At 33.0% G+C, this 26,992-nt stretch overlaps 6 protein-coding genes across 9 annotated transcripts; 3 read left to right on the forward strand and 3 right to left on the reverse strand.

Moving 5' to 3' along the window:
- The first annotated feature begins 1,305 nt into the window (after positions 1–1,305).
- LOC110822292 (zinc finger (Ran-binding) family protein) lies at positions 1,306–5,953 on the forward strand. 3 transcript variants are annotated; one of them, XM_088217417.1, is made up of 7 exons: positions 1,306–1,665; positions 3,875–4,247; positions 4,338–4,368; positions 4,605–4,678; positions 4,785–4,960; positions 5,130–5,210; positions 5,653–5,953. In XM_088217417.1, exons 1-7 carry the CDS (start codon positions 1,631–1,633, stop codon positions 5,699–5,701), a joined length of 819 nt encoding a protein of 272 aa, XP_088073543.1. In that variant the 5' UTR covers positions 1,306–1,630; the 3' UTR covers positions 5,702–5,953. The 3 variants fall into 3 exon arrangements, with proteins under 3 accessions (XP_088073543.1, XP_088073544.1, XP_088073542.1); XM_088217418.1 differs by having other exon boundaries at positions 3,977–4,247; XM_088217416.1 differs by having other exon boundaries at positions 1,307–1,665; positions 3,847–4,247.
- A 61-nt stretch (positions 5,954–6,014) lies between these two features.
- On the reverse strand, positions 6,015–6,677 carry LOC110822293 (uncharacterized). Its single transcript, XM_022052370.2, has one exon. It carries the CDS (start codon positions 6,646–6,648, stop codon positions 6,124–6,126), a length of 525 nt encoding a protein of 174 aa, XP_021908062.1. The 5' UTR covers positions 6,649–6,677; the 3' UTR covers positions 6,015–6,123.
- A 697-nt stretch (positions 6,678–7,374) lies between these two features.
- Positions 7,375–10,779, forward strand: LOC110822360 (2-oxoglutarate (2OG) and Fe(II)-dependent oxygenase superfamily protein). Its single transcript, XM_022052461.2, has 6 exons — positions 7,375–7,711; positions 8,243–8,788; positions 9,350–9,435; positions 9,584–9,894; positions 10,036–10,107; positions 10,211–10,779. The coding sequence occupies exons 1-6, from the start codon at positions 7,540–7,542 to the stop codon at positions 10,506–10,508; spliced, it is 1,485 nt and encodes a 494-aa protein (XP_021908153.1). The 5' UTR covers positions 7,375–7,539; the 3' UTR covers positions 10,509–10,779.
- Positions 10,780–14,544: 3,765 nt separating this feature from the next.
- WUS (Homeodomain-like superfamily protein) lies at positions 14,545–16,501 on the forward strand. Of its 2 annotated transcripts, none has more exons than XM_088217420.1 (3): positions 14,545–15,165; positions 15,409–15,512; positions 15,935–16,501. In XM_088217420.1, the coding sequence occupies exons 1-3, from the start codon at positions 14,733–14,735 to the stop codon at positions 16,337–16,339; spliced, it is 942 nt and encodes a 313-aa protein (XP_088073546.1). In that variant the 5' UTR covers positions 14,545–14,732; the 3' UTR covers positions 16,340–16,501. The 2 variants fall into 2 exon arrangements, with proteins under 2 accessions (XP_088073546.1, XP_021908316.2); XM_022052624.2 differs by having other exon boundaries at positions 14,550–15,162; positions 15,935–16,496.
- Positions 16,502–19,357: 2,856 nt separating this feature from the next.
- On the reverse strand, positions 19,358–22,612 carry LOC110822543 (Transducin/WD40 repeat-like superfamily protein). Its single transcript, XM_022052688.2, has 11 exons — positions 22,454–22,612; positions 22,267–22,358; positions 22,009–22,109; positions 21,349–21,449; positions 21,205–21,271; positions 20,992–21,091; positions 20,803–20,916; positions 20,557–20,694; positions 20,336–20,420; positions 20,123–20,172; positions 19,358–19,941 (listed from the first exon to the last, which is right to left on the reverse strand). Exons 1-11 carry the CDS (start codon positions 22,458–22,460, stop codon positions 19,798–19,800), a joined length of 999 nt encoding a protein of 332 aa, XP_021908380.1. The 5' UTR covers positions 22,461–22,612; the 3' UTR covers positions 19,358–19,797.
- A 2,257-nt stretch (positions 22,613–24,869) lies between these two features.
- LOC110822382 (WEB family protein (DUF827)) lies at positions 24,870–26,303 on the reverse strand. Its single transcript, XM_022052487.2, has 2 exons — positions 25,952–26,303; positions 24,870–25,473 (listed from the first exon to the last, which is right to left on the reverse strand). The coding sequence occupies exons 1-2, from the start codon at positions 26,105–26,107 to the stop codon at positions 24,985–24,987; spliced, it is 645 nt and encodes a 214-aa protein (XP_021908179.1). The 5' UTR covers positions 26,108–26,303; the 3' UTR covers positions 24,870–24,984.
- Positions 26,304–26,992: the final 689 nt, after the last annotated feature.

Genomic DNA, 26,992 nt, shown 5'->3' on the forward strand with positions numbered 1-26,992 from the left:
CAATATTTTATTACCAATTCAAATTTAAAAATAAAATAATAATAATAATCCCATAATACCACTTCACCATTTTCTCACTATTTTTACATGCAAATAATTTAATGTATAGAAAGGAAAGACTTTGGAGTCAACATTGAATACATGATTAGGTTAGATATTTTTTTTAAATAAAAATTTATATATTAATTAAATATTTAAAACACTTAAATAGTGATATAGAAGAATATAGTATAACACAAAATTATGTTATTTAAACAAATAATAATATTTTAAATTATATATATATATATCTATGGATGAATAGAAAAAAATTAAAATTATTAATAGTTGTATTAAGAAACAAATAAATGTTTATTTTATATTATCAATGCAAGTTGAGCTTATATCAATAAAGTTCTAAGCTTAACCCTAAATTCAATTTTTGAAATAGACTTATCAAATTTTATATTATTTTCATGTTTAAATAGATCATATTTGATTTTATTAATAAACAAATTATGTTAAAATTATAATTTATTATAATTATTTAAAATTAAACGAATTTAATTGTTATATAATATTTATTTATTTTAAAATATAACATATTTACTAAAATTTAGTTTAATATAATTACTGTAATTTCACCAATAAATTAATAAATTATATTATTGATATCAATGAATTAAATATTATAAATATATTATATTTAATTTCTATAAAGATTGTTCTTTAATAATTGGACTCATATTTTATTTGTACTATTTTAAAATTTTCGTTTATTTTTTGTTTGTTTTTATTGGTTTATTTTATTATAGCAAAATATTATATTTGTTCCAGATATTTTTTTTTAAAAAACTTCAAATTATAATAAAGTTCTTTCATAATCTATTATAAAAATAAAATATAGTTTTTAGTCTTTTTATTTTATGATGAATATCTCATATAATTGAATTTTATTCTTAATTTGTTTATTCATATATGTTAAGTATTAATGAAATTTAATTATAGAATTTGTGTGTGTAACATATTATAAATCTAATTTGAATTAAAATCAATGGCAAAATATAAATCGATAACAACTTAATTTTTGTATTTTATCTTTTAATTTAATTTTGTATGATTCTATAAAAATATGTTAATTTGAACTTATTTGGTAAAAATATATATAATATTTATAAATATAATAAAGAAAATAAAAAAAGTTATTTTTAAATTTTAAATTACAAGTAAACTAAAATAAGAGAAAATTAAAAAAATAAAAGAAAAGAGAAAAATAAAAAAATCACGTGCGGCAGCGAGGCCACCCAATTTATGTCATGTCTGCGCCAGAACATCTCCATTTCGAATTCCTCTCTCTCCTTCTGAAACTGAATTTGGAGAGATTTGTCTCCTAAACTCGAAGCCAAAACCTTGTTCTCATCTCTTAGCGCTCCCGCGATACCCGTATCCGAGTTGTTTAATTGCTACAGCATATCTGAAACAGGAGGGAAAGACTAGGAGAGAGGGGGAGAGGATCGAGAATGGGGGAAGGGAGAGAAGGAGACTGGGAGTGCAGTGGATGTAACAACAGGAACTATGCTTTTCGATCGTTCTGCAACAGGTGCAAGCAGCCCCGTCTTCTTGTTGATACCAAAACTCCCGCGGACTCTAAATGGCTCCCGCGTATTGGCGATTGGATCTGCACCGGTTAGCGCTCAATCTCCACTCTCTATATATTCTGTCAATTGGTTTGTGTATGTGAATATATGTCCATATGTTTTTGAGATTGTTTTCCGTGGTTTTTGGAGTTTGTGGTTTTTGAGGTATGTGGACTTAGTCTGAGATTTTTTTTTTCAATATAATTGGTCATTTTGCGAGTTGCCAGGAACTCTAGGGTTCTGGTTTCTTGGTTTTCTATAAGAGATTTGTAAATTTTGTTTTATTAGATACATATTTTTCTGTAATAAAAAGAGAAATATGGGGTACCCGTTTGGCTGATTTTTCTTGGGATATTAATGGCGTGGGTTTAGGGTTTTAGTCCTAATTAGATTTCAAAACAAGGGGTTTTACTTTCACACAAATTAGAGGTTGTTTTGTGCATGAACTGTGCGGTGCTAGGATCAGCTTAGAGAGTACGTTGAAATTATTGGTAAAATCTATCAATGAGCTAGTTTTGTCCTTTTTGGAGAATTTATTAACAAAAAACAGCCAATTTAATTTGGTAATATCAGATTTCAAGACCGCTTTATGTTTTCCATTTGATTCTTACGAATAAGTATTGTAGTTTGTCGAGAATGGGAATTTCAGTATGGCATTTACCATCTATTTTTTCCTGGTATCAACTGTCCACGCATCTTGTTTTTCCTTGATTAAAGTTATCATCTCTTCTGGTGGAATTTGCTATCAATTAGGTTGAGTGGTTTGTGTTTTTTGTATGTGTATTTGTTTGGGATGGACCAGTTAGTGTACGTTGAAATTGTTATTAAGTTAAATCTATCAATGAGCTAGTTTTGTCCTTTTTGGAGAATTTATTAACAAAAAACAGCCAATTTAATTTGGTAATATCAGATTTCAAGACCGCTTTATGTTTTCCATTTGATTCGTACGAATAAGTATTGTAGTTTGTCGAGAATGGGAATTTCAGTATGGCATTTACCATCTATTTTTTCCTGGTATCAACTTTCCACGCATCTAGTTTTTCCTTGATTAAAGTTATCATCTCTTCTGGTGGAATTTGCTATCAATTAGGTTGAGTGGTTTGTGTTTTTTGTATGTGTATTTGTTTGGGATGGACCGGTTAGTGTACGTTGAAATTGTTATTAAGTTAAATCCATCAATGAGCTAGTTTTGACCTTTTCGGAGAATTTATTAACAAAAACAGCCAATTTGATTTGGTAATATCAGATTTCAAGACCGCTTTATGTTTCTCATTTGATTCGTACGAATAAGTATTGTTGTTTGTCGAGAATGGGAATTTCAGTATGGCGTTTACCATCTATTTTTCTCCTGGTATCAACTTTTCCTCACATCTAGTGTTTCCTTGATTAAAGTTATCATCTCTTCTGGTGGAATTTGCTATCAATTAGGTTGAGTGGTTTGTGTTTTTTGTATGTGTATTTGTTTGGGATGGACCGGTTAGTGTACGTTGAAATTGTTATTAAGTTAAATCTATCAATGAGCTAGTTTTGACCTTTTCGGAGAATTTATTAACAAAAACAGCCAATTTGATTTGGTAATATCAGATTTCAAGACCGCTTTATGTTTCTCATTTGATTCGTACGAATAAGTATTGTTGTTTGTCGAGAATGGGAATTTCAGTATGGCGTTTACCATCTATTTTTCTCCTGGTATCAACTTTCCTCACATCTAGTGTTTCCTTGATAAAAGTTATCATCACTTCTGGTGGAATTTGCTATCAATTAGGTTGAGTAGTTTGTGTTTTTTGTATGTGTATTTGTTTGGGATGGGCTGGTTGGTGTACGTTGGAAGTGTTATTAAGTTAAATATATTAATATGCTAGCTTTTGACCTTTTTGGAGAATTTATTAGCAAAAACAGCCAATTTGATTTGGTAATATCAGGTTTCAAGACCGCTTTATGTTTCTCATTTGATTTTTACAAATAAGTATTATAGTTTGTCGAGAATGGGAACTTCAGTATGGCATTTACCATCTATTTTTTTCCTGCTATCAACTTTCCGCACATCTAGTTTTTCCTTGATAAAAGTTATAATCACTTCTGGTGGAATTTGCTATCAATTAGGTTGAGTGTTTGTGTTTTTTGTATGTGTATTTGTTTGGGATGGGCTGGTTGGTGTGCGTATGCGTGGCGTCCTTTTCATCTTCCTGGCTGCATTGTGGGTTGGGTGTGTGTGGCAATGGATCAATAGGTTGCACTAACAACAATTATGCATCAAGAGAAAAGTGCAAAAAGTGCGGGCAACCGAAGGAGGTAGCAGCAATGCCAGCAATTGCAATGCCTGGAGCTTCTCTTCCAACTTATTCACATTATTTTGCCAGGGCCTCTGGATTATTGGAACAAAAGATGAATAGCGGATTTGTAGGCAATGGTGCTCTACAACAGCCACTTCCTTTGAGCTCCAACTGGTCCGTGGGAGGGGCTGATAAATATGGATTTCAGACAGCTTCTACTTGGTCGTTAGGTGGAAACCAGAATTCTGGACTTCCATATTCTAATCATGCCAGTCAGCCTCTCTCTGTTCCCAAGGGCTGGCGAAATGGTGACTGGATATGCAATTGTGGCTTCCATAATTACTCATCACGCTCACAGGTAACATAGAGATTCAAACATTTTCTTTTTGGATGGTTGAAAATGTTACATATCCCAGTACTCATTGATTACTGTTTTTTTCCCTTGCAGTGTAAAAATTGCAATGCCTCTATACCACCAGGTACTATCCTCTTCAAAGCAATGCTGTTTTTCTTTTTCCTACCATATACTCGACCTCTGGGTATGCTTATCCTTTGTAAAGCCTACATGTTTCTGTATTTGTTCTCATAAAGTTTCTGTTATAACTTTCTTCTGATTTCATTATCATGAAACTAATATTTTTTAGTTAACATCTGGTATGTGTTATATTCTGGAATGAGTTCATTAGCTGAGATTGATTTCTTACATTTTCTCCAGCTCTTGGAATGAAGAGATTAGCATCAGAAGAGTTTGCTCATGATTGGGATAATAAAAGACTAAACTCAGGATATGTATGGGATTATTTTCTCGGTGGCATTTTAATTAATGGCCTAGGGATATTTTTCACTGTGTTCTCATTATTTTATTTTTTCTTTTACTTCTCCCGTTGGATTCAAGACAAATGAGCTACAGCAATCATATCCAGGGTTTGACCAAATTGGTACAGCCAATAGTGACCCAAAGCAGGGATTTTGTGCTCCTTATCCCAATCTCAATGCAAGTGTTGGTCCAACTTGGCAGGCACCTATTCTATTTCCACCTCCAGCAACTACACCAACACTCCTTGGAAAAGGGTAAATTTGGATTGAGTTGTTTCATTCACTTATATATTTATGTACCTAGGACTTTTTATTCTGGCATCTGGCTTTTGTTGAAGGTATACTATGTTCTCCAGGATTGGATTTGAATATTGCTTCATTTATTTTTTTGAACTTTCTGAGGATTCCCTTTTCTAATCAACAGGGCAAAGCAATGGCGTAGTGGAGATTGGATGTGTGCAAATTGCAATAATCATAATTATGCATCTCGATCGCAATGCAATAGGTAGAATTTCTTCAGCTTTCTACAGAACACTGATAAAATTTTGTAGAATTTATGTGAAATATTTCTTACTGTAACAAAAGATTCAGTGAAGTTATAGTTGAATGTTGCATGCGGACTGCAAATGAAGGTTGGTGGTTTGGTAAAAATCTTCATTGATGGTGGCTTTTCTGAACACAAGATAATTTCTTCCTCCTTTGGAGCAAAATTTTGAACTTATTGCAGGAGATAAATACTGAGCTTCAAATTATAGTTGACAAACTAATTATATACAGCAACCATTATCATCTGCTTAAGGAGTTGATTCTTGTTGGCTTCTGCTTCCTTTCTGAAACTTTTAGAATATTTGCTGAAACCTTTTTTTTGTGTGGAATATTTGTGGAAACATTGAATTCCACACTATTGCATAAAGTTAGAATGAATGATGTAAGTGTTTCTTCTTCAGGTGTAAGACTCAAAGAGATGCAGCACCTCAGCCTGTAAGCGCAGCGTAGTTGCAGCCCACATGGAGTCTTCATGCTACTAGCTGAGATTCTTTGTTGGTTTTTCTTTATGTATTATGTTGCCAAAAGGAAAATTGAGAGTCTTTTATCGGCAGGCATCTTGTGGTTTACATGATAGCTAATTAGCCATTCAAGACATTAGCTGCAATTGTATTTTGATCCCTTTGGGCCATAGCTTGAATTTCAGTCATCTATCGAATTCTTATAGTGAGTGAATAATGATTGCATGGTTTGATTTGCATAGTTTCTTTACTAACGCTATTGCCAAGATTTGATATGCAAATGCATGTATTTCTTGGTCGGATTCATTATAAACTAATAGATTTATTTTCTATTATCAAAACAATTTCCGAAAATCTGTCAGAAAATCCACAACCGCACACTAAACCAACAGGGTTCAAGAAGCCAGAATATCATGAACCTTTGAACATGGTAGAAGGAGACACAGGAGGAGTATCCAATTGGTAAAGATTGAGCGAAGGCCCTACAAATCGGAACAGAATCCAACCTCCTATCACAATAAAGATCGAAGCATAAGCAAACTTGTTGAGCCAGAAAAGCACGCCCTTTTCCCCCACGTAGAGCTCCATGGTCTTCTCCGCCAGGCTCATATCTTCCCATTTCTTTGGTGCAGGGTCAGGAGCTTGAGCCTTCTTTGAGAATGGTTGCCCGTCGCCAGCACCATCCTCCCTCAACCGCCGCCTCCTCGCACCTCTTCTGAACTTAATTTCCACAGTCTCTGGCGGTGTTACCTTCGGCGGCGGCAAGTCGTTTCTGTTGGTATCACTGTTAGTTGAATTGATCTTGAATGGCTGTCGATGGCGGCAGGGTAAGGGAATCTGGGTCAGTGTTTTGGCGGCTGTTGAAGGTTTTAGGAGGATGGAGGTGTTGGATTGGGGTGAGTAGGGAAGTAGTGAGCGGAGGATGTTTGACGACATTGCTTGCGGCAGAGTGAAGCAACACTCTAAGGTGGATAAGCTTTTATTATCGTATTATCTTGGGTAGGGAAATTATATGATGTACGGGCGTCCATAGATCTACTCATGTGGATGTCCAAACATTTACTTCCACGTCATATTTAATAAATAAAAATAATAAAAATAAGTAAAAGAAACATTTAGTTCAACTTTCTCAGTTGCCAATTAAACATTTTCTAGTTTGATTTTCGTTTTTAGTTGCATTTATGCTAGTTCGGCAAAATTGGTACTCTTGCCAAACCCGATCTGATATAAAATTTTAATTTTGTGACTTCTGATTTATGCATTTTGGGATTTGCATCCAACTAATTGCAAATCTATTCCTAATTATTCATTAAAGATATTTTATAAAAAAAATATTGAAAATAAATTTAATAAAATTAAAAATTTATTTCATGAACGTACTATTAAAATAATTATGCTAAATTTCAATAAATTTATTGGGCTTTTTTTTTTTTTTTGTGTGGGTGAAAAAAAGTATTTCACTGTGAGTGGATTAATTAGATAAGATGGGGTAGTTAAAAAGAATTGCCATTGGGTTAATTAAATAATTAAATTACGAAAATAAGGAAGAAAAAGTTTTTAAAAAATAATTAATTAGGGGTATTTTATGAAAAGACAAAAGTACCCCTATTTAGTTTCCTAAGCGGTGGCCAAACTTAACCATCACGGATTCGGAGCTGCTGCTTGCTCAGCCACATCAACGGGACGCTTAATATATATATCTCTTCTACCCTTCTCTGCTTTCGTTAGTCGTTACTCGTCACCGTGCGATTTTTACGCATCGTAGCTGTTAATCTCTGTCGCTTCTGTTCCTCGTTGAGAGATTCGCTCGCTTCGAGTTCACTCACCATGGACGATCTTGCTCGACTCAAATCGGACGACCCGTTTCTTCTCCAGTACCAGCCCTCCGAACTCAGGATCGCATCGGAGTTTCTGACGGTGTGGCTCCCTTTCCTCTCGAGAGACCTCTGCCAAGATTGCACTCGAATTCTCTCTGATCGCATCCGCTCTCTTGGCCAAGGTACCGCCTTCTGTTTTTTTTATAGGAAAAAAGAAAAGATCTTAGGTCTAGAGGGAAGGGAACTACTATTATTTTGTCTCTGGTTATATTTTTTTTTCTAGGAAATTAACTAGATAATTTGTATATTCAAGGTCAGTGTTTTATTTTGTCTCTTAGGTATCTGAATTTATATGACCTTGTAATGGTTATTTGTTTGATGAGTGTATGTGCCTTGATTTTTAAACGAACTTGGGAACTCTAGGGTTTCGGTTTGCTGGAGATAGTCGCTCTCTTCATAATTGGTTATTATTATTTTTTTTGCATGTACTTGTAAATTCCGTCTTTTTGTACATGGATAGAACAATTCCGGGCCGTCTTTATGATAATTCATATGTTCCATTCAATTTTTTTTACTTGTGCTTGTCATACTGAATCCTGGGGTTATCAAATTTTCGTTTGGTTATGTAGATTTTCTTATTTGAATATTGATGGTGTCATATAATATGTATGGGATTGTAGAACTTGATGATGATGCAAAACTTGCTAATGCAGATGGGAAGGGAGCTTCTTCTTCAACCTCAAACATTGTGGAATGTAAAGAAAGAGTCGAGAATTGTGATGGTAGCAGCTCTCCGGGAAGTTGTAAACATGAGGCAGATGCTGACACCTTTTCCTTAGAGAGTTGGAAAGAGGGGGCAAGCCGGTTGTTGGAGCCAAATTCAGAATCACCTCTGACTGAAACCCCAAGTCCCAGAATGTCTTGGGCTGACATGGCACAAGAAGACGAGCTTGAGGAAGGAGATGAGAGGCATGAATTTAACAAACGGGTGGTTGATATCAATTCTTCAACTGGGGAGTTGAGGATATCGAATTCTGTTGAGAAGCCTAAGTTGTCATTTGAACAGAGAGAGCACATTCGTTTCATGAATGTGAACAGGAAGAAAGATTTCATATGTTTGGAGAGGGTTAAAGGGAAACTTGTTAACATTCTTGAGGGACTTGAGCTGCACACAGGGGTCTTTAGTGCTGCTGAGCAGAAGAGAATAGTTGATTTTGTTTATTCACTTCAGGAGAGGGGAAGAAAAGGAGAACTCAAAGGTTAGTTATGCTAGTAGACAACCTTTTGTTTCAGTCATTATGAACTAATTATTTGTTCGTGTTTCAGTCTATATTACCTGCTAGTGTAGGTGATAGATGGCCTTATGTTTCGATGATCATGAACTAATTATTTGTTCGTGTTTCTATATCCTTTGAGCTTGAGTAATATTCTGGTATGGGGTTGCCCTGTTAATATTTAGCAGTACTTGCTTATACGTACGTCAATATCTTCTGACTATTATGGTTAAATTTGCGAATCATGCATGATCTGATCCTATTTAGGCTACAATTGATCTGAAAATTTTTCCTATTGCATGTGACCTTGAATATATTTATGTCAGTTACTGAAGGATTTTTAATTCTTCGGATGTGCATCGATGCTTGATTGGACAAGTCATATTTACCAAATTCCACAATACTACATTAATATTCACTTCTTTTGGTGAATAGATATTCCTTTTTGGGTTATAACCATGCAATATCCGATTTTCATTAAGTCAGACGTGTCCTGCTTGCGTGATGCCATATGTAATCTTAGACATATATTTCTTCTATTTTCAGGACGCACATATTCTGCACCAAATAAGTGGATGAGAGGCAAAGGACGTGTCACTATCCAATTTGGTTGCTGTTACAATTATGCAACAGTAAGAAGTCCTTATTCTTTCGGTTTTTTGTTTTTCAATATAAATAAGATAGTCTTAGCTTTCACGTGTCATGTCGTTGTCCAAAACGAATGTACGCCAATTGACTATCGGGGTAAAGTGCTTATACAAAGTTATGTTATCATTACAGGATAAAAATGGAAATCCACCAGGCATTCTGAAAAATGAAGAAGTAGATCCTTTACCTCATCTTTTTAAGGTGATAATTCGAAGGCTAGTGAAATGGCATGTGCTCCCTCCAACTTGTGTGCCTGACAGTTGTATTGTTAACATTTACGAAGAAGGTGACTGTATACCTCCCCATATTGACAACCATGATTTTGTCCGACCGTTCTGTACTGTGTCGTTTCTTAGCGAATGCAATATAGTTTTTGGATCGAATTTAAAGGTTTTGGGTCCTGGTGAGTTTGCTGGTTCAATTGCAATACCTCTGCCCCTGGGGTATGTGAACTTCTTTTCTTGCCTTTTTTTATCTTATGTTTGCTGTTTCTTGCATTTCATGTTCTGATCTAGAATGTTCATTGATTGGTCGATATCACAATTGATTGAAAAACCCTAAGAGTCAGCATTTACTGTTTTCAGATCGGTTCTTGTTTTACAAGGAAATGGGGCTGACGTGGCTAAGCACTGCGTGCCTGCGGTTCCTGCAAAAAGGTACCATTTGAAACTCGATAGTTACTCTTTTATTCTCCAATAAGCTGCGTGTACTGACGATTCATCCTCATCTATATTGCTTTTTGTCTTCCATTTTTTACAGGATATCGATCACATTTAGAAAAATGGATGAATCCAAACAGCCATTTGGCTTTACTCCAGAACCTGATTTGCAGGGGATTCAACCATTGCCCTATGAAGTGGACAAGAAACAGAGGTTAAAATCTCCAAATTCTGAGCGCCTGCACCACGTTAGAAGGCCGCATTCAAGAAGAGATGGTAAGTTTGAATATAGAGGATCGGCCGAGAGAGGTGATTTTCAATCTGCACTCCATTACTCGAGCCGGAGTAGAAGAGGACCTGGAAATAGGGGAAGGGGCAGAATGGATGTCGATAACTAATCTTTTCATCGTGTGGACATTCTATCTTATTTGGATTTTGTGCAGTTTAACCTATAAAATAGCCATATGGGGATATGATTTGGGTTTTCATAAATCTTCTCCTAGTTCAGTTTAAACTTTGTAAACTATACATATAGCTGTGGTTATTGATATTGATCGAAATTAGGAGATGAAAATCGTTGGCATTTTGGTGTTGTATGTCCTTGTCCGGGTGAACATGATTTTGTAAAAAATTTTATCTTTGCTTTATTATTATTATTATTATTTTTTATATTCTGGTGATCAGGTGACTTGAACGTGAATGGTATTTTAGTTATGAGACTTTGTAAATATGAAGCAGGCACATTGTTTTTAATATTTTATGTGACTGTGTGTATATAGTAAATTTATACATCTATTAATTATGTTATATACATAGCAAGATAATAAAATTAGACATTCAATGAGGATAACCCAAGAGTATTTTTTAACCCCCTCAAAAAAAAAAAAAAAAAAAATCTATAGGAATTCGATATTTTTAATAAAAAAAAAAATTTAAAGTAAGTATATTGAAATAAAAATTCGAATTTAATTTAGTTAAAGAAAATTGTCATAAAATGAATTGATAAGAGAGAAAATGACAGTGAGGGTAGGGAGGGTAGGGAGATATATAGGTAGAAATATATTGTGATGTTAAGTGCAAAGATATGGGTGAAGAAAATTAGATGATTACCCGAAAGAAAGGGGCTTCTACCTCAGCCCCCCTCCCCAGCTTTCTCTATATATATATATATATATATATATATATATATATAAATTAAAATTAATTAATTAATTAATTTAAAAATATATTTTCTAAAAATAATAATAAATGGAGGATAATGAAAGGAAAATGTGATGATGATGGTGGTGTCAAAATCAGAGAAAAATAAGAGGGATCATCTCTCTGAAAAAGTTGAATTGCTTTGCCACTGCATCTGCCAGAAATTTATACAAGAAAAAGGAGGAATTATTAGCAGACTGTTACCGAGCTTGAATTCAAGGAGATCAACACCTCTCTCTCTCTCTCTCTCTCTCTATATATATATATATATATATACATACACACACATACATATATTTATCATTAATACCCATTTTCAAAAAAACAATAGTAAGGGATAATCATGGTAAAGCTAAAAACAAGGGAGACATTGCATGGATTGTGGAAGATTCCATTGAAGGCTTAATTGCTTGGGGTTTGGAGGGTGTACAAATATCAAAAGCTACACGACTCATCAAATTATATATAGATATATGTGTATTTATTTATTTGTTCATTTATCTTTGGGTAGTGTGCTTCTACCTTTGCTCAGCGGCTCAAGGGACTGCAGAGTAACATAATTATTATATTGACAGTGAAATTCCTTTTGCGCTTTTCCACTTTTTTTCATTTCCTTTCAATCCCCTTTTTTCTTTCTTTTTTAAATAATTTTTGTGGATCATTAGATTCAATGGTTTTTTTATCATACCCGAACTGCACCTTCTTAACCGTTGATTCTAATTACCAATTACTTTGGCTTCATATATATATATATATATATATTGTGAGATTTAGTACTATTTACAGTCAAGAGAGAGATGATTAAAATGGTCGTGGAATGGATTTGGATTGGATTATGATTTCTATTCAGATAATCTTCTTAGTACAACTATTATCCATGCTTCCATGACTTTCCTTCCTCTTTTAGGTCATGGAATTAAGTCATTTTTAGGCTAATTTTCTAATTATCTTTATATTTTTTTAATAAATATATATATATGTATATTACAAATTATAATGATAATTTTTTTCATTTAATATTTTGTTATTTTCCAACTATATATCCAATATATATAGTATTTAAAAATGTATTTTTTAAACATCCAAAATATATAATATTTTTTTTTTACAATTTTTAAAAATGAATGTCTTTTAAAGATATTTGAGATTCTATGTTCTATCCCACTACAACATCTATTGTGGACTTATAATATATATATATATATATATATAATATTTTTATGATAAAATAAGAGAAATTTTAAATAATTACTTACCATTTATTTTTTAAGCAAATATGATCATATTAATCAATTATAAATAACATTCAAATTTTAAAATATATCAACCAACTCAAACTCTATATACTAGCAAATCAATATATATATATTTTTAACTAGAAATGTATATTTTATTATTTAGATTATATATATACAACCATCACAACACAATTTTTTATCGAGAATGCATAAAAATATTCAATTCGGTTCGAAACTACAAGTTATTATACGAGGAGATTTGTACCTGCCATCTAGATAAAAACTTGTTACCTAAATACGATTTTATGAGTTGGATCTTTTTAATATAGTTATGTAATTCTCTATTTTATATTGTGATTGATTCAATTGATAATGTTATACAATATTATAATTTTTTTTAAAATTAAAATTTATATATTTATCAATTAGTTAATATATGAACATCAATTATAATAAAATATAATACAATTTCTAAACAAAAACACTTAAAAACATAGTACAATTGGAATCCGTAACCATTTTAATATTTAATTACTAGAAAATTAAAACAACTATATCAATAAGTTGATATATATATATATATATATATAACACAATTGTTAAGTAAACATACACTAAGTCATAATTCAGTTTGAACTTATAATAGTTTATAAAGCAAACTAAATTAGTGCTGGATAGTTATATATTATTTATGCCTATACATATGCTCCACTGGAGAGTGTGTGTGTGTGTGTGTATGTTATTACATACATAAACAAAATGAATCTAAAATTATAAATATAACACTAACGATAAAAAAAGAATATCTATCGAGAATATTCAATAAAACACTACCACCGAATATTCATACAATATAATATATATATATATACACACACACAGAGACTTGAAACAGCTTGTTGATGATCGTGAAATGACTACTTTTTTTTTTTAAAGGAAATAGAGATGCGATATCCTCTGTTACGAACACAAGCTGATAATGTCCATGATCCCCAAAATAAGTAGCTACCTAGCTACTACTTTCCACTCTAAGACTCTGTATATCCTATGTCTCTATGTATATGTATATATTTATCTATACACATATAACTCAGAGGGGGACCAGATCCTTGTATAGATATATGTATAGTATGTGGGTAATGACATAGTATACATACTATATCTTCACTTAAAGCTCTGAAAAAGAAAACAGAAACACTAAAGAAAAGATTGCGACGTAAAGATATGCAAGATACTGGTATACCGTAGCCAGTAACTGATATAGCATGTCACTTATGTGTGAGTATATATGTGTATGTGTATGTATATGTGTGTATATTATATAATATAGCATATATTGCTGAAAGAACTACTTATTACAGAAATCTGAAATAATTGGGTCCAAGATGATCTACAATTCTACGATAAGATATTATGATTATACCTCCCTTTAACTGGGACCCAGAGAAGGTAAAAGAGATGAAGGTATAAAGCTGGGAAGCTACAGGGCTAAACCTCTAACATCATCAAAAGCCAGTTAAATTACATTTTTACCCCTTTACGAGAAGTGTATGTACAGTGGAATATTATTATAAATATAATAACAATATCATCTTGTACTTTTGATTGCATGTCTAGTGTTTTAAGTCTGTAGAAAAAGAGAAACCGTGTGGTCTTCATTGAAAGGAGGACCCCCATGGCTTATAAGCTCCAAGAAATACACACAGAAAATATATACATTCATTCATTCATTCATTCAAAAAGCAAGCTCGCTCCTTCCTTCTTTCTTTCTATTGAGTTCTATGTAACTGATTATATATATAATTTCATGATATATGTTTGTATATATTATATATATTGTGTCTCTCTCTCTCACAAAGCTGCTTAATCATACCTCGTCATCATGCCTTTTCATTCAAGTAATTCCACTGATACCCTCCCTTTCTATGCCCTCTTTTGTCCCTTCCCTTTTTATGAACCCTTCTCTGTCAACTTCAGTCCTTCTCTACCAGATATTTCTCTCATCAGATCATATCCTTTCACTTTCATCCCTCCATGTGCATGCCCCTTTAGTTTCCCCCTTCTTTTTTCTCTTATATTAACCCTAATCCCCCTTCTATTTTTTCTGCCTCTTCAAACCACTTTTCCCTCTCTCCTTCTCTCTATCTCTGGGATATATAAGATTATCAGCTTTGAAATCCAGCAATGGAAGCTCATCAGCAACTGAACGAGGACAGTGGAGGGAACAAAACAGGAGGAGGCGGGAACTTTCTGTGCAGGCAGAGCAGTACGCGGTGGACACCCACGAGTGATCAGATTAGGATCTTGAAGGACCTTTACTACAACAGCGGAGTCAGGTCGCCGACTGCAGACCAGATTCAGAGGATCTCTGCCAGGCTCAGACAGTATGGGAAGATCGAGGGCAAGAACGTCTTTTACTGGTTTCAGAACCACAAGGCTCGCGAGAGACAGAAGAAGAGGTTCACCAACTCCTCAAACACTACGATGTCGTCTGAACATGTACTGCTCCCCATGCAAAGACCTTCTCTGCCGCACTCACAAGCTCACAACAATGGCGTCCGGAAACCAAACATCAACGATCAGGACTCCCTTCACCACAAGTTCTCTAACACAAGTAGTAATTCTTCTTCCCTCTCTCCGTCTCTCTTTTTCCTTGATCACCTTATTTCATGTTTGATCTCCTTGTTCAGTTCATATGTTTTTCCTTTCCTTTTCTTTCCTTCCTATACGTGTGTGTGTGTGTGTGCATATATATAGGTATGTATATAGACCTGTTTTCCTCCTTTTCATAATTTCCAATGGGTTTGGTTGAAAGGGTTTTTCCTTTTTCTGTTTCGTTTTATGTGGGTTTTTTTTGCAGGTTATTCTTCTGGAATTCCCGCTTCGGCTGGTGTACTTACTGCTCCTGGTGCTCAAATGGGAAACTATGCATATGGATCTGTTACCATGGAGAACCGTTTTAGGGTAAGCGACAATTAAAATAATAATGATTTAAACAAGGAAGAAGAAAAAATGAAACTTTTTTCTTTCGGAAAAAATTCTACAAGAAGTTGGGGAGCACGTTTTCAAGATTGTTAAACAGAGGGAGCCAATTTCTTACGTGGATTTTACACTTATATTGAGTAGGGTATAAGTTAAACGTATATGAAGATTGTTATATTTGTTTATATGTATATAAGACAAAAAGAAGGAGACCAAGCAAGACAATCGTCTTCAATCGTTTGAAAGGCCTATTAAAGGAAGAAAGAAAAAAAAAATTACCCTTCATTTTCTCTCTACAAAAACACCTTATTTTCCCTGATTAATCCAAAAATTTTCTCTTCTTTATCTGCTTTTTTGTCTTTTTTTCTTTTTGTTTGTTTTTTTTTTCTTTTCGGTAAAACCAGGATTGCTCAATATCACCAACAGGAAGCAGTGTAGCTTCTGGCAACGGCGGACCCCTAAACCACCATTGGGTAAGCATAGATCACTACTCAACGTCTTACAACTTCTTCGAGAAGAGGAAATCAGTCCTCACTGAAACTATTGAAGAAGAAGAAGAGGAAGAGGAAGAAGATGAGCAAGAAGAAGAAGGTGGTAGCAGTTATTATCAGGAGAAGGAAACGCTGCCTCTCTTCCCCATGCATGGCGAAGATCACATCAATGGCGGATTTTGCAGGCCAAGCCCATCGACCGGCGGCTACTACCGCGGCTGGTATCGGCCCGATGACGGCAATTATTATGGCGGTTCTCATGCTTCTCTTGAGCTTAGCCTCAATACCTACACAGGCCGATCACCGGATCCTCTCTGACTATATATATATATATATATATATATATATATATATATATATATACCATGTACACATACTACTCTCTAGGTAGCTAGTTAATTAAACTGCACTACAACTAATGTCATTTTATTTACTTATCATGGTATGTTGATTATAATTTTATAATCTGGATTTTATGCGCTAATTATGTCTTATTTCCATTTTATCATGTTAGTTCAAAGATAATCTGGCCTCTAGCTAAAACCATTGCTTAGTTTCATGGGTATATTATTTTCTTTTAATTATCAAATAAAAAACTATTTCATACTAAAAAATTATAGAATTTATAACTGTATTTATATACACTTCAAATTGATTTTAATTAAATTTTAACTAAATTAATTACTTATAAATTTTTTTATAAATTCTTAATGAATACTCTTAAAAATGATATATTTAGTGGTTAATATTCATTTTTTGAGTAAAAATTCATATAATTTACTATATCCTTTCACTATTTATTTATTAGATTTATAAATACTTTATTTTTTTATGAGGGTAAATTAGGGTTATAGATTATATTTATTAGAAATTATATTATTAATAATTAATGATAAATATGTTTAAAAAATTACTGTAATATTCTATTTGGCATTAATGTTGAAACTAGTTTGAAAAATTGATGGAGACTGGAGTGGCCTGCAGCATACGCGCTTGAATAGAGCGTGAGCGAATTAAATTTGTGGACAGAGATTGTAGGTGGGACCATGGGGTGATCCTGATAATGGGTTAAGTTGGGCCTTTTTCATGGTATCGTATTCAACGGAAGCTCAAGTAAAGAAGAAGAAAGTATAGATATATAATATATTCTTATATATGATAATATTATATAATTTTGTGAACTAATAAGTCTATTTATTATTAGACTTAATAAAATTCGGAGAATTTTCTGTAATTTAATGCGTATCATGTGGGTGTGTATATATGCATAAAACATATTCGTATGACACGTGTGCGTGTGCGTGTGCGTGTGCGTGTGTGTATGTATAGGTTATAAGTACATGCACGCATATGAGAGCCAAAGTGCATATACTTTTAGGGAAAAATGATTAAAGAAACAAGAAGTAGAAGTTTTGAAGTTTGAACCAAAGTATATAAACATATATATATATACATATATGTAAGTGTTAGTTGTCCATCGTGAATAGCGCATATTATTAGCTTGTCCTTCAAAAAGTTACTTCTGGGCTGGGCCCAATTTTTCATTATTCTTAACCAGCCTTTTCTCTCTCTATCACTTTTCTTTTTTTAAAAAAAAAAAAAAAACTATTAAATTATTTTTTAAAATTTAACACTTTTTACGGTTTAATCTTTAATTTTATTTACTTTCACAGTTTGAATTCTAATCTTTTATATCTGATTTAAAAGTTTAGTTTTCAACTTTTTTCAACGAAAAAAATAAAATAGTTAAAAGTTATATATGAAGATTTTAAACATCATATTATTTTAAATTTTAAAATAAGTAAAAAATTTAAAAAATTAGCTTATGTTTACACAAAGTAAATTTGTTTCCTTTAATTTGATTTTTTAATTACTTTAAATCTAAAATGAGTTATTTTTTAAAATCTCTAAAAATATATTTTAATTATTTTACTTTTCTATTATTAAATAAATAAAAATTGAACTTTTGAAATAAATGTAAAACATTAGAGATTAGAAAAAAGAATCAGCACTTTCCTTTGATAAACAAGGAACTCGGATGGCACATAAAAATCATTAAAAATCTCAAAATTTCTAATATATATATGTATGTATGTATGTATGTAAGTATGCATATATTAAAAATCTAACACAGTACAGTAGTACTTTCATGTGATGATGGAGGCAAGCAGAGACATTCAACAAACCGAACTCTGTTTACTTTGATTGGTACATTTTGCTGGTTAGTTTGAGCATGGAAAGGTAAGCCATATATAGATATAGTCTGTGGCCTGTAATAAATTTCGTAATATTCAAAAATTAAAAAGGGTCCCCATCGCCAAGATCTTGAATGGATCATGCCCGACCTTCCTTCATTTGGGTTTGACATATTTTCTCACCTTCTGCCTCTGCATCAACACTATTGTCGTTTTCTGCAACTGGGCGAGGGAGCAGTGGATCAATGAATAAGGTATATCTATCTCATTCTCATGTTAAAATTTTAAAATAATCACTTCAATCAATTAGCTAATATAATATTAAAACTAATTAATCACGTTTTAACATAGTAAAACTTAAGCATCAGGGACAGATTACAATATAAAACTCGTTTAAGATTTTGGGTTAATTGGTCAAAGTAGTTTATTTTGTGTTTCCTATTTTGAACTTCTCCACCTTTTTATTGAAGATCAAAATAGAAGTAAATACTCTAGAAAAAAGTAATAAACGTATCATATTATATATATATATATATATATCTAGATGGGTGTTGTAGATCGAAGAAGATCTTGAAAGCTTTTTGAGGGTTCAAGTACGTTATGTCCTATAGCAGCAAAATGTGGGCATCATCACGCTTGCTCCTTCTTTTGTGAAAATGTAAGCAAAGGCTTCTTTTTCCTAGTTGGTTTCTTTTCCTTTTTTATTTTCACTTCGTTTCTGCCCATTCTACACTCATCGCATATATATATATATATATTTAGTCAATTATTATTTTAATAATATTTTTAAAATTTACAATATAAATTAATTACAGATTGCTCAAATTATCACTAAATTTTGTTAAATTAAGTTTTTACGAATATAAGAAATGTGAATGAATTGCACTCTCTTATTAATAAATATTTTTTAAATGTATTTAATGCTGTCTAACTAAACAAGTGTAGGCCTCAAAACACATTTTACTTTCTTTAATAAAATCATCTTAGTAATGTTGCATTTGATTCAATTCATATCACATTGTTATTTAATTCTTGCCTTTTAATTTTCAATACTCAGTTTGTTTCTAATTTTAATTTTATAGAATATAAATAAATAATTACAGGATATAAATAAGAGTATATAATTGAAATAAAATGACAATTAAAGAAAGTCTTTTTGGATGATGTGATATATACATGGAATATACATTATTCTTTGTATCACAGAGACTAAACTACAGTAATTAACCTCCTGACTGTACAAGTACAATGAACTTGATAGTCAGTTACCCTAATTTTTTTCCAAGGACAAGGCAGGCAAAACTTATAGCCTGCAAGAACTGACCCAAAGATCAGGTTGTGGAAACTTAGTATTTTTTATCCGAGCTACCGGTCATTCTCTACCAAGTCATTCCGATGTTACATGGTAGAGGGATTTTGATGTTATATGGTAGGAAGGTTCGCAACCCGAACATCTGCAAGCTCTCTCAAAAGCGAATGGAATAACTTAAACAACTTAATATGCGGACTAAGTCTTCCTATACCACACAAAAGGAGCACCTTCTAAACTTTCGTGCTTCAGAGTTGCTAGCTATGGAAATCCTATTTCCTTCCAGCATATGCTGCCAATTTAGACAAGTCCGGAACGAAAAAAGACAGTTCAGAAGAGCCAGTTACAAACATTAGACTTCCGGGAGCCCATCTTATGACAGGAGGCTCTGTTTTGGGGCCCATCCAAGTTGCAACCTGGACGAAACAATAAAAAGAAGATTACCAATTGCTCTCACGGTTGTAGACATGGAACTCTGAACAATAATATAATGACCAACATAAATATTAGAAAGGAATCATGATATATATGTGTGTATGTCTACACGTGTGTGAGATAGCACAATGCATGATAATCAATAAGTGATGCTTGTCATACTTCTTTTCCACTCCGAACGTTCCATGCATAGACACTACCGTCACCTGTGCCTGCAAAAAGATTAAAAACAAAGAATCTAAATGGCATTCTTTAGAGACACACAAATATTTCCTTAATGTTCTAATCAGAGATGTAAAATAGGTATTCTTCCCAACGTTCTAATCATACATAATCAGAGAGGAAGTTATTTGCGTGAAAAGGAAATTACAGTACCTGATATAACAAACATGCCCTCAGGGCTGAAAGAAGCATCTAACGTAGAATTGCTAGAAACCGGCTTCACATTGTATGTGGACAACTGTAACCACAAGGACCATGGAAAGACATCAAAAAGAATGATCCTGAGCATTGACACTTTGCAATTTATGTGAAGCTGGACTGGAAGTGAAGGGGGAAGATAAAGAAACGAAAAGGAGGAGAAGGCAGTAACTAACCAGTGTTCCACGAAATGAATCAAGTACATGAATGCGCCCATTTGTAGTTGTTAGAAGCATAAGTCTTCCATCACTACTGAACTTCACGACATTCGCACCAGAAAAATCATTTCCCACAGAAAAAATTTCAAAAGGGCCCTAAAATGGTCCAAGCTTCCAAGTCAGCGGTAAAATTCAATATGAACAAACATAAAAGAAAAATACAAACAGCTAAAGCTCTTAACATTTCCAACATCTTTCACAAACCTTTTCATACATGCGAGCATCAAACATTCTTATGCATCCACCAAATGCAATTGCAAAGACTAGTCCTTGATCATCATATGCTGTAGCAGGTCTTCCTTGGACATGTAAAAGACCCTAATACCACAGTATCAAGAAATGTGGTTTAAAAGAAAACATGCATGAAATTAGCCTATATTGACAAGGAATCACCTGACATTTTTCTGCCCTTTGATCCCAAAGCAGAACAGTTCTATCAAGAGAACCAGAGATAAAGCATTCTTTGCGAGAACACAAGCTAAGCGAAACCACTCTAGAACAAACAAAAAGGGTAACGGAAATATTTACATGCTACAATCAGTTTGGCAAAAGCAGTAACTTCTAGATAAACGCACAGAAAACTCAATCTAGCATCATCTTCCAAACCTGTCATGATGACCCCTAAAATATCGCAAGTATTTGTTATCATGCAAAGAGAGAAGCCGAAGAGACTCTGGAAGAAAAAGAAACAATTTGTAATAAATGGTTTTCACTAATCAGTGCAACACAAGTTTTAGAAAGAGAACATACCATCCCAACCATTTTTTGACGAGTATATAACTGTTGTAGGGTGGGAGGTAAAGCAAACAAGCTCAACCCCATACTTTTTGCTATTTATTGTCTTCAAACACCTGGAAATAAGGAAATATAAAAGATTATGAAACAGTTACATCTAAAGGGCTAGTCATGGAGAATACAGATTCAACAAATCTCAGAACATGAGCCAACAGCCCAATCTATAAAGGAAATTGTCCCTTTCACAATTTTTTGGGTTAAGGAAAGCAGGACTAATAGCCCACAAAGTTAAACCTGGGATAAAACTACCAAGACTAACACCCGGTGATTTTGTCTCTTGAGAATTTCAGTCAGCCGCTTCTATACCATTGCCAGAAATACTCCAAATTCGCAAAAAGATGTCCCAACCTATTGTTTTTCTTATTCACATTTGAGCCAAGCCTATCTTAAGTTATGAGCATCCAATTTCCCTGAATAAATGTTTTGAGACCAGCCAGTGGGCAATGAATTTGTAATAGAATTGAAAGGCAAACAAAATACAGAAATCGGCTAGCTAAACATAGGAATATTTCCCGATAAAGCAATGCCCAAAAAAAAGAGCAAGTTGAGCACCAAGTTTCTAGCAGTGGAAAACTAGAACAGAATCATATTCAACTAATAAAACAGGAAACGTACGTCGCGCTGGAAACATCATATAGACGAATGGAGTCATCATCACTAGCAGTGACCAGATAACTTGACGTTCTATGGAAATCCATCGAACTGATCCTACAATTCTGTAAAACCAAAATCGCAACATGAAAAAAAAAGTAATTGTAATAAAAAATTTAGATAATGAAAAATAAAATCCACCTAAACTTTGACTAATTGAGAAGAAAGCAAACATGTTTCAAGCATTTTTCAATAAAAATTATTGAAGAAAGCAGAAATTACATAATCTCTAAAAACCATGCCGACTTCCATGCTTTGAAGGATTTCTTCAGTGAGCTCCAATGAAACTTTCTCTTCTTTCTCCGATTGCGTTCCTAAACACCGCCCAAGAGAAAATCCGACGTAAATAGACAACTAGACCACTCCAAACATGAATCAACGGTCAATATCGAAACCCAGTGATACATACCAACCATCTTGTTGCACTCTAATTGCAGATCTGGACACTGAAAATTTCTCCGATCGGTGGTAATCTCGATCAACCCTAACGGCTTCCAACGGCGGGAAGGTTACGTGGAGAGGTTTCGGGCTGGGCTTCATGAGTGATTATTTTTGGGTTCAGTTTTATTGGCCATTTTTTAAAGATGGCAAATTAATTATTTTATTTTTTAATAACTTTATCTAAAAAAAGATTATCGTCATTTATTTTCATCCTTTTTCTTTATATTATTTTCCTTAAATAGGTTTTAAATTAATCTTTTAGTTAATTATAAAATAATTATAATAATAATCAATTAGGAGTAAACCCAGCTTCTTCGCTTAGTCTCTGCACGAAAACAAGGCCCCTGATATAATTCTGTGACTTCCTCAAACTATATATATATACATAATTATATAATTTTGTACATACATTTTACAATAAAAATTTAAATAAATGATATTTATGCATTTTACAAACTCAATTTCACTTCTTAAACACCCTTAATTACTCACACAAAAAAAAACATTCATATAATTTGCTGAAGTAAGGCATTAACAGATTCGGGTCCGGGTCCGGATCCGGATCCATACATATTCCACCTAGCGCACACAACGATATATGTATATATATATATATATATATATATATAGCAGATAATTAATATATATGTATAAATTGTCACATTACTGGAACTGGTATTACGGCCAGCTCGTTGTCGTCAAGACTACTGGAATTGCTACAAGAACAGTCACCGCGGCCGGAGTAGTACTCCCGATCGGTCACCGCCTTTTTCTTGATGAACTCGATGCAGTCAGCCACTGCCTCGCTATGGTGCGGGTCAGCCGGATGACTATACGAACGCGATGGTGCGACATTTACGGGCGATCCGGCTCCTTGCGTGGCCTTGGACAGAGCCGACAACATGATTAACCTGAAAACGGCTTCGCGGAAACGTTCCAGGAGGGCGCTGATGGGTGAGACGCCGCCGCGACTGCTTTTGTTGGCGGCTCTGGTGGTGGCGGCGGCTGCTCTAAGCCGAGGCATACATAGTATGCTGGTCTTCATAATCTTGGTCTTCTGGGTGCCGTGATCTCTTCTTCTCTTCTGCGTTTAGGTTTGGTTCTTGTGTCTCTTGTTCTCCATATATACGCGAATCTATATAGGCTATAGTAGGAGACAACTTTTATATACTCACATATATATTTTTATATGTAGACGTATAAATACGTATAATTAATATATTAATATATATATATTTATATGTAGTTTTCATGGGCAGCCAAGGAATTGGCTAGTTTAATAATCACGGCGTGTCAGAGAATTTGCTGGAAGTGCTGGAGAAAGAATCAGTAGTTTTTAAGTCAACACTAATCACAATATATGTATACACACACTAGATTATTTTTCTTTAAACAAGAGGTTTATTGGGTTAATATTTATACGTATAATATGTGTATGTACATATACATACGGAGAAAGACAAATAACTGAAATACTTGCATGGTTGTGTGTATATGTTTATGCACACGTATATTTATATGTATATGTGTGTATGTATGTATGTATGTATGTATGAATGTGTGTGGATTTATATCAATGGCTGATTCTGACCAGGCAGAAGGGAAGATGAGCGAGCGAAGCATGCATGTCTAGTATTTTGTCTTCACTGGTAAGGTTTTCACATGGTTACATGTGCTTGGTCATGTTTTTAATGCTTTTCAACTCCATGTTTCACAATGACAATATTAATCAATTCAGCCGACTCTTCTTAATATAAAAATTAAATAAAATATTATTTTTAATGCACTTGAAAAGGAATTCTATATTTTTATGTGGTATATAATTTTATTTTGTTCTTTTTTATCGAAAATAATTTTAAAAATTAAAAATATTAAAGGGATGGTACGTGACAGAGATCACGAAGCTTGTTTACAACAGTTCATGGTAGTCAATCCCTTCACCATGCTTTGAACTTGATTCACTGTCGGTTTGCAAACTTTTGTTGTCTTTTGTTAATGTCGGTTTTTGTGTTGATCCTCCTATCCAATGAGTGTCCAACACGCGTACACTGATATATATTTATCTTTTTATTAAAATTATTATTTAATTTAAATTATTTATTATTTATAAAATTAATAAAATGTATATAAAATTATATTTATTAGTTAAGATGACGATTAAATATCAGTAAGAATTTGTATATATAGTTTTTATTATAATCTATTTATACATTAATATAAATTTTTTTCTTATCTATTTTAAATTTATTTTTATTTTTATTTTTTCGTTGAATTTTAACATGTACATCAAATAGTTTGGTACAAAAAATTCAAATTATAGAGTCACATTCATTTTTCAAATTCAAATTACAAAATTGAGACAAATAAAATAGAAAATATATATATAAAAAAAAAAAGTTTAAAACAATAAAATCTGATTATTCAACAAAGTGTTGTTACCTTGATCATAAGATACATGCACGTAGAGTGCTAAAACACTTAGCCAACTTGGTAGAGTAATTAATTAGCTTCTTGTTTTCCCTTGTTTCTGGAGAAAAGCCAACCTATTAATGGCACCAATGGTCTCACCTTCTTTGGTTTCTTAACATGATGGAAAGATTTTAATTCCTCTGATTTGCCAACCATAATTCGAGTAAGCGAAGGAGGACTAGCAAATGTCACGTACCTTTTTTTTTGAAATTCATTACTCTCTGTGTCTTCATCTTCTTCTATCATCTCCAGTTTCGTCGTATTCTCGACAAATTTAAGTTCTTCACGGATAAATGGTTGTTTATAAAATTGATCGTGGTCATTACCATTTTTTCCTTTCAATTGCCGGAGCTCTTTCTTTGTTTGCTCGAGTTCTTCGTTGAGGGTCTTGATGCAAAATGATAATAAGCTGCTTTCTTCTCTCGCTTTTTCAAGACTTTGCTTTGTTTCTTGAAGCTCCGCCGTTAATGCTCCTATTTTAGTTTGAACATGTTGCTTCTCATTCGCTCCACCTCCAATCTAATTAACCATCAAGTAAAATTAATCACCCATATGCAATAAAAATACTATTTTTATATATTATGAGTTTGAATATTTATTTATGTTTATTATTGTAAAAATATTATGTTATTATTAATATTTATATTAAATGTATGAATTTTATTTATAAATTAAAATAATTTTTAACACACACGTGTATATATATATAGCTAAAAAGTTAATGCTGACAATTAACTGAAAGTAACATTTGTCGTATTTTACTAATCAAATGACAATGAAGGAGAAAAATGACTGGAAAACAGTCTTCCGAGCACTATAAATTCAGATTTTTCTTAAAATAAAACCTCATAATTTTAAAGTTTCTGGTTCAAATATTAGTGGGAGATAACGAGCGAAGAAAGCACACACAGAAAAAGTACCAGAAAGGATTATATATGGATATATATATATATATATATATGTATACATATATGTATGAAGTTAGATGAGAAACAACCGCTTTGAGCTTGCACGGAGCATAAATCTCTCCGACCAAAACTTTCTCCCCGAACAACGCCACAGCTTCTTTAACCGACCGGAACGGTGCTCTCGTGTCGATCTCCGCCCGTCCCACCTTTCGCACCCCACCTTCATCATCTTCTCTCTTCATCATTTCACCTACTGTAAATTCCTCGCACTTAAACTTTCTAATTTCTACCAGAAACGACGATCGAAACACGATGAAATGCGGATCTCCAGCTTTTAATTCAAAGCTCTCTGCAAACTATGACGGTATGCACGCATTTATATATATATATATGTATATATTGCAAGTATAAGGGAAAAATATATCGATGAGGTTCGTTAGTGAGTAATTTGGCGGAGCTTCGTTAATAGGTGTAATAAAACAAAATCATGGGGATAAGATGAGTTTCTTCGCGTCCACTTCACTGAAATTTTGTTAGTTGAAGTTGACAAGCGGTGGTTAGACCGTCCTCCATTTCTTGATCCGATAGTTGTTCGTCATCCATCACCTCTTCTCTTCTGTTACTGCCTTGACAACGATTTTTCTCCTTAATTTCTACCTCCACTTCTCATATATGCACGCTTATATATATACATATATGTATGTACATATCTATATATGTACTTCTTTATATGTATAATATGTATGCATAGCTTTCTGAGTAAGCGTTATGGCATTAACATTTCTCCATTAGTTTGTAGATTATATAAGTAGTGGAAAAAAAGTAAATTAATCAAATTTATTAATTTATAGAATAGCATTATTTTTTTTTATTATTATATACATCAATTTTGGCTTATTGTACATCTTCCATCAATTAATTAATTTTTTTGGAGTATAAATTTATATATTCATGAATTTTATTATGCATATACACAGATAATGAGAGATTATAATACAACTTGATTTGAAATCACAATTTCTTATAAATTTAGTAAAGAGTTTTACTTAAATTATAATTCTATTAAAAATATATTTTAAAAAAACTAAATAAAATTAGCATACTAAATTCAATTGCATTCATCATCAAAA

This window comes from Carica papaya, chromosome 4 (genome assembly GCF_054855325.1).
Source record: "Carica papaya isolate Zhongbai chromosome 4, ASM5485532v1, whole genome shotgun sequence".
NCBI classification, from domain to species: Eukaryota; Viridiplantae; Streptophyta; class Magnoliopsida; order Brassicales; family Caricaceae; genus Carica; species Carica papaya.

Bases quoted from the DNA above. Each gene is read 5' to 3' on its own strand.
- LOC110822292 (XM_088217416.1), top strand. From the start codon at position 1,500: ATGGGGGAAGGGAGAGAAGGAGACTGGGAGTGCAGTGGATGTAACAAC. The intron at 1,666-3,846 runs GTTAGCGCTCAA...ATGGATCAATAG, and splicing joins TGGCGATTGGATCTGCACCG to GTTGCACTAACAACAATTAT. The intron at 4,248-4,337 runs GTAACATAGAGA...TTTCCCTTGCAG, and splicing joins ATTACTCATCACGCTCACAG to TGTAAAAATTGCAATGCCTC.
- LOC110822360 (XM_022052461.2), top strand. From the start codon at position 7,540: ATGGACGATCTTGCTCGACTCAAATCGGACGACCCGTTTCTTCTCCAG. The intron at 8,789-9,349 runs GTTAGTTATGCT...TTCTATTTTCAG, and splicing joins AAGAAAAGGAGAACTCAAAG to GACGCACATATTCTGCACCA. The intron at 9,436-9,583 runs GTAAGAAGTCCT...TTATCATTACAG, and splicing joins GCTGTTACAATTATGCAACA to GATAAAAATGGAAATCCACC.
- WUS (XM_088217420.1), top strand. From the start codon at position 14,733: ATGGAAGCTCATCAGCAACTGAACGAGGACAGTGGAGGGAACAAAACA. The intron at 15,166-15,408 runs GTAATTCTTCTT...TTTTTTTTGCAG, and splicing joins CAAGTTCTCTAACACAAGTA to GTTATTCTTCTGGAATTCCC. The intron at 15,513-15,934 runs GTAAGCGACAAT...CGGTAAAACCAG, and splicing joins CCATGGAGAACCGTTTTAGG to GATTGCTCAATATCACCAAC.
- LOC110822293 (XM_022052370.2), bottom strand. From the start codon at position 6,648: ATGTCGTCAAACATCCTCCGCTCACTACTTCCCTACTCACCCCAATCC.
- LOC110822382 (XM_022052487.2), bottom strand. From the start codon at position 26,107: ATGATGAAGAGAGAAGATGATGAAGGTGGGGTGCGAAAGGTGGGACGG. The intron at 25,474-25,951 runs GTTGTTTCTCAT...ATGGTTAATTAG, and splicing joins CTCCGTGCAAGCTCAAAGCG to ATTGGAGGTGGAGCGAATGA.
- LOC110822543 (XM_022052688.2), bottom strand. The intron at 20,695-20,802 runs GTTTGTGAAAGA...GGACCATTTTAG, and splicing joins ATGCTCGCATGTATGAAAAG to GGCCCTTTTGAAATTTTTTC. The intron at 20,173-20,335 runs GTACTGTAATTT...ATCTTTTTGCAG, and splicing joins GGGCATGTTTGTTATATCAG to GCACAGGTGACGGTAGTGTC.